We start from the raw sequence: 16,392 nt of genomic DNA on the forward strand, positions 1-16,392 counted from the left end.
CTCCCTGAGTCAGTGGGCCGTCCGTCCCCGGGTCAGCTGGGCCCTGTATCCGCAAGGCGCGCCGCCCCGCCGGTCGTGTGATGACCTCAGCATCTCGGCGGGATCCCAGACACCGCCGGCACGGAGCTCCGCCGCCAGCCCGGTCACGGGAGCTCCGCTGTCAGCCCGGTCACGGGAGCCGTTATCGCCATTGGCGGCACCGTATTCACGGCGGCTCCTGGCCCTGTATGTGGGAGAGGCGGACGCTGCGGCTCATCCGCGAGGAGGTATTTACGAGTGTGTGCTGCTGCCGCTGCTCCACGCGCTGCATGCATGGGGAGATTGGGACACTGCGTCTTATCCTGGTAGCTATAATCTGCCCCTGCTGGGGCAGAGATTCATTTATTGAGTACGAGGGAAAGTCCGTGGTGAGAACGCTGATGATTGGGAATGGATGTGGTGCAAAATTTTCTAATAAAGCAATATGATTTTCATATAACTATTTAATCATGCAAGCTCTTGTTTCGGATCGAAACCATTGGCATAAGTTCGTAGCATCTATCATCAATTCAGACACATCTGATCGTCTCATTAGCTATGCTCTAAGCCCTTGAACCTGGTCGGTCATATTCAAAGATCATTCCACCGCCGCCAAGCTCTCTAGAAACGTACCAACTACATTTCGGCATCTGGAGTGAGAAAAACGAATGTTTTTGTGATCCGCGCTCATATTTGGAAAATCGCGCTATCCTTATCTGCATCACGATGCGTGCAGCAGTCTGTACAGACGGCACATGCGCTGGAGGCAGGTTTATGGCGCCCTTCCCAGCACAAGCTGCAGAGCCTTCCCCTGCTGCCGCGTGCAGCTCAGAGCACGGGCACGCGTGCAGCCCATCCACTCTCATTTTCCAGGGGAGGGATTTCTTAGGAGGCGGTCACGCTTCATACAGTTCTTCAAATCTTTAGTGGGTCATGTCTCATTCAGTTCGCCCAACATGGTGAGGCAGGCTGGGACATTTTTCACAGACACGGGGTCTGGAGGTGGGCGGAACTTGTCTGACCGGTCGGCGGCCGGTCAGACCGCGGAAATCAAACAAAACTCCACCAGCATCTAGGTCAGCAGCTCCGAGAAACGCTCTACGAGCCATGACTGTCGGCTTTCGCCGCGGGACCTTCCGTGTGTAAAACCGTCACAAAGGGCACCGCCCTCTGCGCCCGCAGCGCTGCGGCGAACCGGGCGAGTAGCGTGTTTGATTCACCAGTGGTATATTCATCGACGCACGGGTATCTCACTCACTCAGATCATTGAGAAATCGGAAATCTCCGTACGATCCAGCGTACGATCACGTTCAGCCCCAGCCCGTGGAAAATCCAGCAATGCAATTGCACGTCGGTGATGGTATTTGCACATACGGCGTTTTTTTTGTACTGGTTGTTATTGGCTCGGTTTGTCATTAATTTTAGTTTTTGGCGTGCAACGATAAAAGAGTACCCAAATAAGGTACACGACGAACATGTCCAGGTCTGCTCAGATCTGGTGTTGGTTTGCCGTATTTACATAACTACAGTGTGAGTTTGGCTATATAAAAATTAAACGATTTCAGTTGCCCACACACAGTCATGAAGGCATCTGTGCTGCATAATGACGGCAAACTATAAAGTCATTTCGTGTGAAGTGGACATATTTCCATACCAACTGCCTTGTTGAACATAATCGTGTTTTGTGATCCACGCTGCCAACAGCCATATTTGCAGTTTATCGGCGCATTATGGCCGTTTAGATGCCGGTTACGCTAATTTACCGCGGCGCTAACCGTGTGATCGTCCTTCATCCAGCTTCACAGCTTCATTCTCTGAAATGTTGTGCGGCAGTCTAGACTGAAGCTGTTTAGAGAATCTGCATATCTCACAATGCAAGGGATTCAGTGCAAAACATTTAGCATACATATTGTAATGGTATCACAGCAATGCACCGCACCATTTGATATATTTAAATTCAAAAGCGCACACAGAGCCTGGCATTGATTTTTACTTTGTGGCACGGCTAAGAGCGGGTGTAATTAATACCGCCAATGCCCATGCATCCTGTGGTTGGTTAACGCTGATGTTGGTAGGATCGCTACTGAACCGAGGGCTGTATTGTTTAGAGCTCCCACCATCTCAAACTGCTTGCAAGCTGCATCACAACAACATTCCGCCATCCGATTTGCATTACTAACCAGTCGCCTCCGCGACGTCCCGCCGTCCAGCGCGACACCCGGTCGGACTCAGTGAGCTCCCGTGGCGACACCCGGTCGGACTCAGTGAGCTCCCGTGGCGACACCCGGTCGGACTCAGTGAGCTCCCGTGGCGACACCCTGTCGGACTCAGTGAGCTCCCGTGGCGACACCCTGTCGGACTCAGTGAGCTCCTGTGGTGACACCCGGTCGGACTCAGTGAGCTCCCGTGGTGACACCCGGTCGGACTCAGTGAGCTCCTGTGGTGACACCCGGTCGGACTCAGTGAGCTCCTGTGGCGACACCCGGTCGGACTCAGTGAGCTCCTGTGGCGACACCCTGTCGGACTCAGGGAGCTCCTGTGGCGACACCCGGTCGGACTCAGTGAGCTCCCGTGGCGACACCCTGTCGGACTCAGTGAGCTCCCGTGGCGACACCCGGTCGGACTCAGTGAGCTCCTGTGGTGACACCCGGTCGGACTCAGTGAGCTCCCGTGGCGACACCCGGTCGGACTCAGTGAGCTCCTGTGGCGACACTCCGTCCCCTGTCGGACTCAGGGAGCTTCTGAGGTCATCTCTCCGTCTGACCGGCCGCTCGTGGCGGCTGCTGGCTACACCTGGACGCCGGAACCGCGGACCACGCGAGCGGAAACCCCGGGAGTGGGCCCGCGGACCTCTGGGTCACGGGGCCGCTCAGAGAGGCGCAATTTCCGCGCCGGTAGACTCGCCTTTCCGGGGGGAGGGGGGCGGCAGTCCGTGGGAGGACTGAACGGGGAGCAGGCCGTGTCGGCACTCCAGGGGACGTGGCTCGCACTAGATCGGCGCGTGCCTGAAGTAGACCGTCTGCAGTCTGGCACACCTAGCGTGTGTTCGGCATCCGGAAAATGTTGTCCCTCGAATATTCTCCGTCAGAAAATTATCTGCGAAGAGACACGATCGGCATATCCATGTTTAGGGAGAATTGTTCGCTGGAGAATTATTCCCAAAATAGACGTTCGGTTAATCTCGAGGTGTCAGCTGGATATCGACTGACGACAAAGGAATAATTTCCCCGCGACTCTGCTCTGCGGATTCTATCCGGCGAAGCAAAGTCATCGGCGATAATTTTCCGCTCTCGCAATACCGAACGTGAGTACCGAATAATTATCGTTGATTCCGGAAAATTATCCCTCACTTTTCGGAGCCGAACAAACGGCTAGAAGAGGACTAGACTCACGCACGCGGAATGAGGCCCGCAAACCATCTAACATTGGTCTGCTGACCGGACAGGGGTGACTCCACACAGTCCACACGCCACCCCGGACAGCGTGAGTCGGCAGAGAGAGGCCGTCCCGGCTGGATCGGGTATATCTGCGAGCTGATTGGTACAGGAGCCCACTGCTGGGCTGGGTACCGACAGTATCGGTCACCGTCCGTGCTGACAGGGACCGCTGGCCGCTGACATCTGACCTCTCCCGCCGAGCGCTGACCGCTGACTGCCGGTCGTTGACCAGTGACCAGTGGTCGCTGACAGCTCACCACTGACTACTGAGATCACTGGTCACCGGCCGTCACTCAAGGTCGTCTGGGACCGATTCTACGCGTGGGTGTTCAGCGGGACCGATTTGAGACCTCCTGACCGATTCTCCTGCCGGTCACCGCGGGTGATATGGGTGTTTTCGATTCAAAGCTGATATCCAACGCAAGCAGTGACGTGTTGTACTCGAACAACTGAACGTCCAACTCACAACTGTGAATGTTATTGGTGGCACTGCAGAACGCCTATGAATGGCGCCAATGAAGCGTGCAGGAATTCCGGTATTTATAATTGTAATCGTGAGGATGCGCGACTAGTCTGCGTGACAAGGACCGGTTCAACCACTTTATTTTCGCTATCCTGCTTTTGCGATAATGCGCAATTCAGTTTGATGTGCGTCAGCATGCCCCGGCAGGCAGCATGCACTCTTGCGACCATTTGCGATTAGTCAGGACATGATTTCAAGCCTTAAAGCGGTCAATAAACAATTTATTTGAGCGAAATAGTAGTAGATTGGTGCGTTAGCCCATTTTCCCAGATCGTTCCGAATACTTCCATTGAATAAAAAGATCACAAACCTAAATCCGGATGCCTAAGCAAAAAGAAATCAATCAATATCAAATCATTTACAAGTTCAATACCATTGCAAACGCTTCCGGTGCAGGTCATATAACTTTTTTTCTTCAGAACATAGCTTTCAGAACATCAATGAGCCGTGATAAGGTGACATTAAGCACCTCACCGCGCCGGTCGGTCCATGCAAGTGTTTGGCGCCTGTTTTCCCGGCGTTGACGGCGAATCTTGCTCCGAAGTAGGTATGCATCTGCAGGACAGGGTCGCGGGACGTCTCAGCCGACCTGTCTCCACATACCACAATCGCTGAGTGAACACTGATTCAGAGACTGAAGCGGGGAACCCCTCATGACCAAGGTTAAGGGCAATGTCAACAAGATACATATCAATAACAGAAGGAGTGAGAAGTTGATTCAACTGCATACATTTGGCATAAGCAAAAACTAATCGTATGCACGATACAGACTTAGATGTGCACTGTGCAGCACAACCTATGCTGTACGTAGCCATCGAGCCGCGCGGCGACAGATGATGCCGAGCTTAAAGGGACCCTCCCACCTTCAAAAAAGTTAATGAATCGGCACGAAAGTGATGTCGCTCGGTTCAGAAAGAGCGAAAACGAATATCTACCAAATTTCATCGAAAAATATTCACCGGTTTTCAAGATATTAGACTTTTACTTTTGTTTACTTTTTGGGATCTCCGCTGTTCCTAGCGACTTTATTTGAAAGTGCGGCATTTGTTGCGCGCAAAGCAGCATATACCACCGCGTGCTACCAAACGTTTTAGTAAAAGATTTAAAAATCGTTAGATCTCCGCTGACGTCACAAATTATAAGGGGGCATACCAATGCACTAGCCCCTTAGAATCCGAAAACTGCAAGTTTGAAATTCCATATCTCCGAATTAAAGCATTTGTCGATGTTGTGAGTGCCCAAACCGGTATTTGCAGGCCATGGCCACCAATTTGGCTATCTCAACTCAAAACTAATGTTAAGGTGGGAGTGTCCCTTTAACACCATCATGGCGGAACGGGAGCGGGCGTTGACGATCTCCATCAAGGACTATAGGGGCGCAGGCCGCAGACAAGGGAAGGGCCCCGGCCACCCCCTCCTTATTGGCACGTGCGGCCTCCATCACCACGCGTTCTTCACAATCACATGGCTAGCCAAAGACCGCCATCCACTACCTATTAGCTATTTCTATTATTTGAAGAGCTGAGGGTTGATTGTGAAATAATAAGCTAGTTATATTAATTAAATGGCACGATGCCGTTGCGGTGGACTGTGGAGGCATCTCCATTTGCATATCCAGCAGCAGTCATCAGGCACTGAAGATCATCACATTCGTGTTGTGAAATCCACCTGGCCGTTAGTAGCGATATTTCACTCACCCCAAATAAACAAGCCGCGATGTTTGCCCAGGCGGCCATTCGGGGCGATACAAATGGGTAGCCGCTCCGCGCGCGTAACTGTACACCTCGCATGGTGTTTTTCTGCGCCAGGCCACGCACCGCCAGCGTCCAGCGATGCGACAATTGTCCACGTTTTTCGCTCTGCTGTGCGGCGGACAAAAAGTCCCATCCACCCGCACCGCGCGAGACCTTGAAATGGCGCGGGAGACATTAGCCAAGCCGATTAGTCTGTGGCTGGCGGGGGTCTGGTGAGCCTGGACAACCGGACCGGGCCGGGGCGGCGGGGCTGTCCGGTCTGTCCTGGCCGATCAGCGGACCGGGTCTGTCCGGGCCGGGATGGAACGGCTGGTCTGTCTGGGCCAGTCAGCAGAGTCGGGTCATCCGGGTCTGTCCAGGACGGTCAGCAGGGCCGGCCCGCTCTGTCCGGACCGGGCCGATCAGCGGACCGGGTCTGTCCGGGCCGGGATGGGACGGCGGGGCTGTCCGGGCCGGTCAGCAGAGTCGGGTCTGTCCGGGCCGGGCCGGGACTGCGGGTCTATCCGGGTTTGTCCGGGTCTATCCGCGCCGGGATGGGACGGCGGGTCTGTCGACTGTCCGGTCTGTCCGGGCCGGGATGGGACAGAGGGATTGTCCGGGCCGGGCTGCAGGACGGTCAGAGACCCCAGGTCTGTCCGGGTCTGTCAGCAGGGTTGGGTCTGTCCGGGTCTGTCCGGGTCTGTCCGGGCCGGTACGGTACAGTCGGAGCTGCCGACTGTCAGCCGGAAGCCGTCACGGCAACACGTTCTGCCCCACATGGCTCCCACACTCGAACGGTACAGCTCCTCCCAAACGAGGCCCGGGCCACCCCAGCCTCAGCGGGCTGGCAATATTCGGCTGCCGGGCCTCTGCGCGGCCGAGCTGGAGTCGCTGCGCTGCTGACCTTCAGAGCAGCACCTGTCCGCTGACCGGGTGGTCGCTGCGCTGCGCTGCGCCGCGGTGATTTCAGCACCGGACAGAGGATGGACAGACCACGGCCGGCTCACAACGAGCTGCTGCGTGCCGCGTGCGTATTGGAAATGGAAGGTCAGCTATAATCGGCTGTAAGGTCGTCAGGTGTCATTGAACAGTGTCATCCGACACATTAGGTTCCGTGCGCGGAAGTTGATCGATGAAAACCGGCTTATGGAGGACATAGTGCCGAGACCGCCATAAAAGAGCAGCCGTTACACATGTAGCTATGTGCTATTGTTTAGCTGTGACAGTCACTCTATCATCAGAGACAGAGACATTATATAATGGTATGAATTTTGTTCGAAATAACGATAATGATGTCGCAAACGTGTAACGATGTCGCGGATATTTCGAACAAAATTCAAAACGAATCATATCTATTCTACATTTTGGTCATGAAAAAAAATTCGTCTATTCTGTGCCTGTGTATTGTGTGTGGTGTTTCAGTGCATTTTTCTTTAGATGCAGGCTAAACAAGAAAAACGAACATTATAAAAAGATTACAATAAACGAAGCTGGTGTTTCAAACATTTAGGATGAATAACAGCCGTAACATTACTTGAATCATGCGCGGCGCACAAATACAGAAACGTGACCTTTCTAAACGGATAATTATTTCCCCTAGGACAAGTGCAGCAGGTTTGGACCCGTCGGTGCAGTGTATGGGGACGCTGTATGCTCACGCAGCTGACCGCCCCCGGCTGGGGAGAGAGCAGGGGCAGGCGCCCCGGCGCGGGTGTTTGTCCCTGACCTACGGCACAGCCGAGCGGGTGGATTAGGTGGCCGGAGCCGGCGTCTCACTCACCTTTGGCCGTGGACTTGGCCGTGAGCGGTGGCTTCTTCGCCGACGACATGGCGGTGCGGCGCGATCGTATCAGGGCGCCGGCGGCGACCGGTGCAGCACTGCCGGGGGGAGCGGCGGGCCGGCGTGGCGGGCGGGCGGTCCAGCTGCGTTTGGGCGCCGGTGGCCGTGCGGCCGGCACGCGCTATGGTGGCTGTCGAACTGCGGCTCGGCCCGGCCGGCCGGCCGGCGCGCCGTCCTCCAGGCAGGAGCCGGCCGTGGCCGTGGTGGGCCGGCGGCCGGGCAGGGGAGGGGAGGGGGGACAGCCGGCCCGTCGGACAGGTCCGCCGCGGCGCGCCGAATGACCTGTGGTGACCCTGCGCTCCGCAGATGGCCGGCTGCGATTACCGCCACGGTGGGAAGCACCGCCCACAGCGGCGGAATCCGACGCGGCGTGTCCGCCATCGACTTAGCAATCAAATGACCGTAGAATATAGTCCTTTCACGACGGAACATTATGACTATGTACATGTAGACGGGAAAGCCAACGGGTGATTTTTTTTTAACTGTTAAAAAGTAAACGTCAATGGTGGTCCCTAAATCGAAAAATCTTGTGCAAAAAAGCAATGCACGTGATAGATAAATCTGGGACATTTTGTATGGTGTCATGATTTGTCCATTTTAACCGAAGGCCTCGGCCCCAATGGAGCCTGAAAATGTCCCACCAATCGGGCACGCATGGTCCACCTCCGTTCAGTAAGGAACGACACAAAACGATGATTTTGAAGCATTGAGGCAGTTCGAAGCATACGATCATCAAGGAGATACCTCAGAAAGACGTTAAATAATGCAGGAACAAGCTTGTCACAAGAGCTTGAACAAGCTTGTTTAACCCGCTAACAATAAATACACCTTTTTGCACTCAAAATAGGCATCTTTTCATTCAATTTCGGCGAATTGCATTCAATTTTAGCGATCTCTCATTTGCTACGAATAGAGAGATCGCTAAAATTGAATGCAATTCGCCGAAATTGAATGAAAAGATGCCTATTTTGAGTGCAAAAAGGTGTAATAGCCAGACATTTAAATGTGTCGGCATAATGGGGGAGCAAATTTCATGAGCGGTGAAACTCGGAATTTCAGGCTCAGCACACTACACAGCCGACTCCGTGGAAATAAAATGTGCTCGTACGCAGGGGCGGAGCTTCCTATACAGTTGGTGGGGCGGTTGCCCCACCAATAAGCGTTTTGCCCCACCAACTTAAGCTGATTTCTAAGACTTTGTTGCTCTGCAAATGAATCTTTTTTCGCATTGAAGAGCTTCGGAATGTCTGTTTAACCCGCGTCCGGCTGGGAGTCCTGGATTTCCACACCCTGCTGGAGGGGGAGGGGGGTTGAAGTGAACACCCCCTTCTAACTCGGCTCCTGGGTCGCGTAGCGATACGGGAAAGGCGGCGTTCGAAAGAGCGTAAAAAGTAAGGAAGAAATCACTTCAGTCACGTTTTTGGTCAGGTCAAAGCCAAAGGTCAGGTCACCAGAGGTCATTGAAGGCCAAAATTCGTCGATTTGTCGACAATTTTCAACAAATCGACGCACAGCTCAGAATATAAAAAGCTACAGCGCCGCAGAAAATTTCATTTGATAGCCCCATTACCGCCCTTTCTGAATAACTGTCTCAGATTTCATCTACCCTCAACGGTTTTGCCTACAGGGGGCAAAAACTGCCAAAATAGCCGTTTTTCGGAAACGATTTTCTGCAATTACTTCTGAGTTCTGACTCAAATTAAACGAACTTTCTTTTACCAGCATCGTGTTCCTTTCGTCAAGACGCGTCGAATAAATTATCACTTGACCTTGAAAGGTCAACTTGATATTTTGACCTCAGGTCAAGGTCATGACCTGACCGGTAAGGGTCAAGTTGCATATCAGTCGATCTGTATTGTCCAGCCAAACACAACTAAGGTGTTTCAATCACTCTAGCATGCCTTTATCAAAAGTTATTCGCGAAAAACAGATATCATTGGCGGCCTGAGATGACCTCAGGGGCATAAAAGGGATCATGGGTGCTATTTCATGTTCTGTGTGTCAAAGATACTAGTAATTATACATTGATACATACTGCTCTTATCAATCTCTGAGAGTTTCAATGCGATCGTTCAGCTGGTGTAGCTATGACGAGCATTGTAAGTTTTTCAGAGGTAAGGGCATTTGACGTCGCCTGGTGATCTGACCTTGGGCGACCTGGGTCTGAAATTTATACCTACATGTGCGGAGAAGATGCGTGAACAGGTTTTTATAAAAATGGCGGCACGGAGCGCCGCCGTTTTTGAGATATCTGCGAAAGACCACAGTGGGTATCCAAACACCCGGGGGCGCGGGCTAAGAAGATCACTGCACTTTGAATCTATCGGAACACCTGAGCTAAAGACGCGCCAAAGACTCGTATTTATTGTTCTTGCAGCGTAACGGTGCCTGATGCGGCACCGACCCTTCTCCACGCAGCGAGGGCACTGACCCTCGATTCGCAGAACATTTGAACACCCCATTGACCGACTTTGGGAATGCAGTCCCCCGTCGCTTTCGCAGAAGAGTGCGAGCGAACATCGATCTCCAGACAAGTGGAGGCCGGGGGGGGGGGGGGCGTGCCGAGGATTCTGCTCCGAAACGGTGCAGCAGCTCCGTTTGCTGCCTACATGCAGGCCATTGACCCGGGAAAGCTAGGCGGTGAAATGCGTTACCCATCCGATAGATCACTATTCTTCCAAGTGCAAGTCAATAAATGAGCGAATTATCTCAGTACAATAAAAAGAGTAATATTGCCAATGATATAGTTCGCGCCATAACCCGGCCCTTGTCAGGGGAGAGGCTATTTTTTGCTCCCTTCAGACTTTTCAATATATCTCCAGAACCGCTGCGCCGATCGTCACCAAACTTTCAGAACCCTCTCGGGCATCAATTTTACACATCGTGACTAAACATTTTTTCCAAAGGCTATCATAGGCTGGCTGCAAATGACGTCAGAGTGATGTCATGTTCTACTGTTTTCAACCCGACAACCCCCCCCCCCTCCCCTGTGCCGGCGAGGGTTAGCTGGTGGCTTGGGATGCTCCATGTTTCACTAACATTCACTTTCATAATATTTTATTCCCACCTGGCCAAAGGGGAGGGTTTGATGTGCACTGTGCAGCCCCAACGGTTTTCTCGAGATCGTTTGCAACGCTGATAGGGCTGGAGAGCTGAAAGTTCGGACATATCTACCTGAACATTGATTTAATCCGGCAGTTGCTGGGGTACTTCGCCACCCACCGTTTGCTGGGGGGGGGGGGGGCGTTAAACGCCCCCAGCCGATAACTCGAGAACCAATAGGCGCAGCGAAACGCACGAGGCGGCAAACGAAAGAACGCGACGAGACGCTTCAGATGAGAACTTTAAAGCTGAATTTTGAGGTCACAGGTCAGGTCAAGGTCAGGTCAAACACCTGAAATCGGGCTTTCAGTAGCATGGACTTCAGGACTTCGCAATGGGCGCCTCTCGTCATAAACTCTGTCAAAACGGTGCACAATCCATCATATAAGGCCTACAAGAGTGTCAGCTCCATGCAGGGGTCATTCAAGCATAGGTCAGGGTCAAGGTCAGGTCAACCGGGCAGGCACATTTCCTCGAAAATAAAAAACTGATATTCGCAGCCTGTGACACATGTTTTATGGGTAATTTGGGGCGTAGAACACGATGGTGACATTCATTTTATCATATGTGTACGTGTTTGGCTCAAAAAGTTCAATTTAAGAATTGCATGTATCATGGTCGTGAAGAAGTCACGAGAAATTGCCAAGATTCAGTTCAAGATTTTGGAAAATGCGGAACGATAATCAATAATCGAAGATAGCCATCTGATTGTTCATGGTATTGGCAGTCTAATGGCGTTTACGGCATGTCTGTATGTCTATTCTGTGATTTTATATGATTTTTTGAACATATGCCGTTTTTGGTCGAAAACTCAGAAATCATGACGTCACTAAAACCTCGATATCTCAAAAATTTTCCGACCAATTTTTTTGAAACTTTGTCACAATAAACTTCAATCAATTCCCTACAGGTACCCAAAATTTGGCGCGCCTGCGGCGCGCCGTTTTTATGCTATGGCCCAGCGAAAAAAGTGGGGGCGTTTAACGCCCCCCCCCCCCAGCAACTCGCGGGTTAAGCCGGATCGTTTGACGCCATCAGAATTTTGAGGCTGAGGTCAGCTTACTGACCTATGACGTCACAAATAAATCTTGGAACGATGCAAAAAGTTGCAGCTTTACAGCACCCTCAGTGAACCTTTTGCAGCGGATAAAACAAGTTACGGCATATAGTAACAAAAATAGAATAGTAATACTAACAGCTCTAGAGATTTCACATCAATTCCTCCAATTTTCCTTACTTTCACCCGAGGTCAAGCTGGTCACGTGACTTCACTATTACAAGTCAGTGGGAAATATTGAACCATTGAAACTGGTATTTTGATGCCGGAAACGATCTTAAGCCTGTAATTAATTATCAATCACCTATAATCGTGATTTCATACACTTTGCAAAGAGCGATTCTTAGGTTTTGCATTGGGGACCTTGCATGTCGTCGTATATGCTGGTACTTTGTATGGTCGTTTGAGGTCAACGTTTGAGGTCAACGTTTTTTCTTTTTGTTACGAGCGAGCGAGCGCAGCGAGCAAGCGAGTTCATACTGAATTAAGGGAAAATCCTGAGTAGGAGCGGCCGGCCGGCCGGCCGGCCGTGGGAACCATAGAGATATATATACATGTATATATATATATATATGTATATGTAGATATATATGTATATATATATCTCTATGGTGGGAACGCTCTTCAAAAGCTAATATCTTAGGAACGGGACATCCGATTCAAGCGGTCTTCTTTACTGAATGTCACTTGGACGTAAAAGTTCTGTGGTGTGATGGCCACCATGCGTTTTTGCCAACCACCGCACGTGGCGCGTGGTAAAGTTGGACAATTTTTAAGAACCCCCAAAATTGCAACCTCAATAACGGCACAACGGTTGGGCCGATTGAATTGAAACTCGGTACACAGGTCTCCATCAGATAATTCATCTGCATGTGTTAAGGTTGGGGTGCTACAGCACGTGCGCACGTGCAGGGGGCGCTCCCAGATCTCGAGAACGGCTGGGCCGATTGCGCTCAAATTTGGTACACGGTTGGGGACCAGTTAGTAGGGTGCCGTGCAAAAGTCAGTTTGGACCCCGCTTGCACGTGCGCACGTGCAGAATGCCGCTTCCAGATCTCAGGAACGGCTGGGCCGATTGCGTTCAAATTTGGCACACCGCTAGCGACAGGTTAGAAGGGTGCTTTGCACAAGCCCGTTGAAAGTACCCTCTCGCCCTTGCGCACGTGCAGGGCTCACTATCTCGCTCGCTCGTTCTTCGCCCAAAAGGCGTTTTACTGGTCAATAACTGGCGTTATCTTTAGTTAATCCCGTAACGCTTCGGCATCGTATGCTCCATACTCATGTGTTGGCTGTTTATCGGCCGGCCGTCTCTCTCTCCCTTATATCCTATTCACCTTCCAGGTGATCGTTAAGAGAGAGGAGACGGTCGACGAGGTAAGGAAATGAAGGTAAGTAAAACCATGGATGTAAAACCAACGCAGATGGTTGGAGGGGTGGGTGAAGGAAAACGTGCTCAGGAGCGATCGCTGCTGGTCCGCTTCACTCGCCCGGGCCGCGTTGAGTGGACCTCAGCCGTCCCGCTCACGGCGGCCCGCTGGTGACGTCACGAACCCTCCGGCGAGGTCAGGTCGGATCACCGCTCGACAGTGCCGGCCGGCGCGGCTCTAGAGGCCAACCGCGGATACGCGTTTGAGCAAGGATGCGGCGTTACCATTAACTGGCATATAACTTTGAATGAAATTAATCTCGCGCGTCGAATATATAAGCCACCAGTGTGTGAACTCACAGAACCCCATGCTGAACCTAATCATACACCTACAATAGCCGCTTTCACGACAAGTATCTAACAGACATTTACTGATTTGATTCGATTTGGTCAAATTTGGTTCATAGTTGATTCTCAATTGCTTTAGCTTGGGTTGCACTAGTTGCTTATTGACCTTATTCATCATATTATCAGTCGTTCCTTTTAAATCAAACATTGGAACAAAATAACGTTATGAAAATAGCTATCAGTAAAAAAGATTTGGTAAGATTTGTCTGACATCCGTCATGAAAACGACTGATATGGCATCATTTGACCAGCTCATCTTGACCTCAGCGGTTTTGATGTGGCTTAGACCTGAGGAAAACACCTTAATGACATTGACCTGACCTTCAAGTGACCTTTAACCCTCGCCCATGTAGGGGGGGGGGGTTGGTGCAACCCCCCCCCCCCCCTGAGGTTTTTCTTAGCTACACGCCGAACCGTTTCAGATAGCCTGCTCAAATTTTCAGTACCCTATGGGGCATCCATTGCGCAACTTTTGGTATTTTTTGTCAAGGTCATGTCAGGTCACGGAGTTATGACGTCATAAAGGGAACAACCTCCGGCCAGATTTACGCTAAATTGGAGATTGCTTCACATTGGTATAAATGTGATAATGTATATATATATATAAATGTATAATGTATATATATATAAATGTATAAATGCCGACTGACCTGACACACTGATAGATTGTTTTAGAATCACAACTGGCTGATTTGACATTGGCACAATGTCCGTTGACATTTTGAAGGTCACTAAAGGTCAAGGTAAGGTCAGTGACCTCGGTTGACCTGTAATGACTTCTTGCACTGGTATGCCTTTTCGGGGTATTTTGATGCCCTGAATTCGAATTTGCTATCCATTTCAGGCATCGTCGGTTGTTTCTTGTAGTTCATTTTGGGTCAGGGTCAGGTCAGTGACGTCACACGCCTGACGTGACCCAATGCACAAATGACCTCGCAGACTTCCGATGCTCCCAACGCATCATTTTTAGAGTTATGACATCGAAATACACACCAAACGATAGAGAGTTAATCAAGGATCACAATAGTGAAGGTTTCAGGTCGATATCTCTTATCGTTTTGCCGCAATCGGCGCGGAAATCTGAAAAGTTAGATTTTTCCGAAAATTTGACCTTTGACCGGTCATAAGTAGGTCAAATGTTGACCTAGGACCAAAAAATATACCACCAGTCGCGAGATCTCGTTGAGAACAATCCGTTGGTCTTTTCCGCTAAGCTCTACAACGCTCCGTTTTCAAACGCCAGGGGGGGTCGCACCAACCCCCCCCCCCCCTGCATGGGCGAAGGTGGCAAAATACCGTTTACGGGCGAGGGTTAAACCCATCATAAAACATGGGAAAAACTCCTTATTTCACATCTTGGAACGTTTACAAGCACAAAGAAGACGCATTGATAATGTGCTCTGACATGCCGAATCGCTACTCCCGATCAAATTGAGCTGGTGAGTCGGGAAATTCGCCAATTAACTCAGGAAGACCTGCCGAATCGAATGATACCTACATATGCCGCATGGCCTCCTTCGACCAGCTTCGTGAACTGAGGGCGCTTACCTGACCAACACCTCAAGTTGACCTCGCCCGAACAAGAAATTCACCATTCGACGCGCCTGAGCGAGGCGAACACGATGATGCTAATATTGCGGTTCTGCGACCGTTTTTTGCGGAGCTATTTCTGAAAAACGGAACCCGGGCCATGGGTCACTGGTCCTATAGACGTCAATCGGATACCAACTTTTTGATATGATACCAAACCGATACCAACCAGGCATTTGGCATTTCAAGACGAGTGCATTTGGTATTTTGTTGGTATTATGAATCCTCACTAATGTAAAAGAGGCTGAGACTTTGGTAAAAAGTTGATATTTTTCTCACCTTCCCAAGTCGGTTTGGCTTCGGTATTTTCCATGGATATTGTTGGTATTTGGTTTGGTAACGGTATCACGATTTTCGATAATTGACATCACGTCACTGGGCCTGACCTTAGGGGTCACCGATTGACCTGAGATCTAAAGATCGGGTACCAAATTTTTAAGTTGACCTTTCCAGGTCAGCTTATAGTTCATTCGACGCGTTTCGACGAGACAAACGCGATGCCGGTAAAATCAGCGCAATGAATGCTTGGATTCAAAAGCTTTTTACAGAAAATTATTTTGCACAAATCGTCAAACTTTGGGAGTTTTTGCTCTCTGGAGGCTAAACCGTTGACCTTGGGTCAAATCTGAACATAATATCCAGAAAGGCCTTTGAATAAACTAGCGAATGCGCTTTTCGCGGCGCTATAGATCTCTTGGTTTTCGACTTATGCGCCTTGCGAAAAGTAGTCAAAATCGGGAGCAAAAAGTCGCGATAATTTTTACCTTTGATGACCTCCAGTGACCTCAGCGATAACCTGATCGAAAAATGGCTTGGTAAATTCTGAAAGATCTTATAGTGAGCTATCTATCTATTGCTTTTTATCGCGTCTTTCTAGCTTGATTACTTTCCGAGATAATGTGGGGTGGCCAAAAAGGCCCCCACTATGGCGAAGTTGGCTGAGACTGAGAGGTCCTCCCGGGCGCAGGTTAACCCGAGTGCCCATTGTGCCCATCAAACTCACCCTTTCAATCCGAATTTAAAAAAGAAAATGTTATGCAGTATAACTCAAAAGGGTTTATCTGAGAAGTTAAGTATTTTAGCAGACATCTTTGGGGCCTATGATTACCCCTCGACCACTTTTCATTTAAATCTGAGAGATGAGGGTGACGGGGCGTACGATCCATCGTGGAATGAATGCCCTACCTATTTTGAGCTGGGATACTGATATATAGTCAGGGTAACTTTTAAAGGGGGAATGGAAAGGGGAATTTCCCCCCTTCGAAAATTCCGCTCCCCCTTTCAAATTGTGCGTGAACGGCTGGGGAGAAAAGGGGGA

The 16,392-nt window shown here is 50.5% G+C and overlaps 1 protein-coding gene across 1 annotated transcript in view; it reads right to left on the reverse strand.

Moving 5' to 3' along the window:
- LOC122374737 (major facilitator superfamily domain-containing protein 6-like) overlaps positions 1–7,716 on the reverse strand; it is a 56,638-nt gene extending 48,922 nt beyond the window's left edge. The window contains exon 1 of the mRNA XM_043353680.1: positions 7,492–7,716. Within this exon, the coding sequence (XP_043209615.1) occupies positions 7,492–7,540 (49 nt within the window). The 5' untranslated portion in view covers positions 7,541–7,716. The remainder of the gene's footprint in view (positions 1–7,491) is intronic.
- Positions 7,717–16,392: the final 8,676 nt, after the last annotated feature.

Source organism: Amphibalanus amphitrite, unplaced genomic scaffold (genome assembly GCF_019059575.1).
Source record: "Amphibalanus amphitrite isolate SeventyFive unplaced genomic scaffold, NRLGWU_Aamphi_draft 000040F_arrow, whole genome shotgun sequence".
Lineage (NCBI taxonomy): Eukaryota > Metazoa > Arthropoda > Thecostraca > Balanomorpha > Balanidae > Amphibalanus > Amphibalanus amphitrite.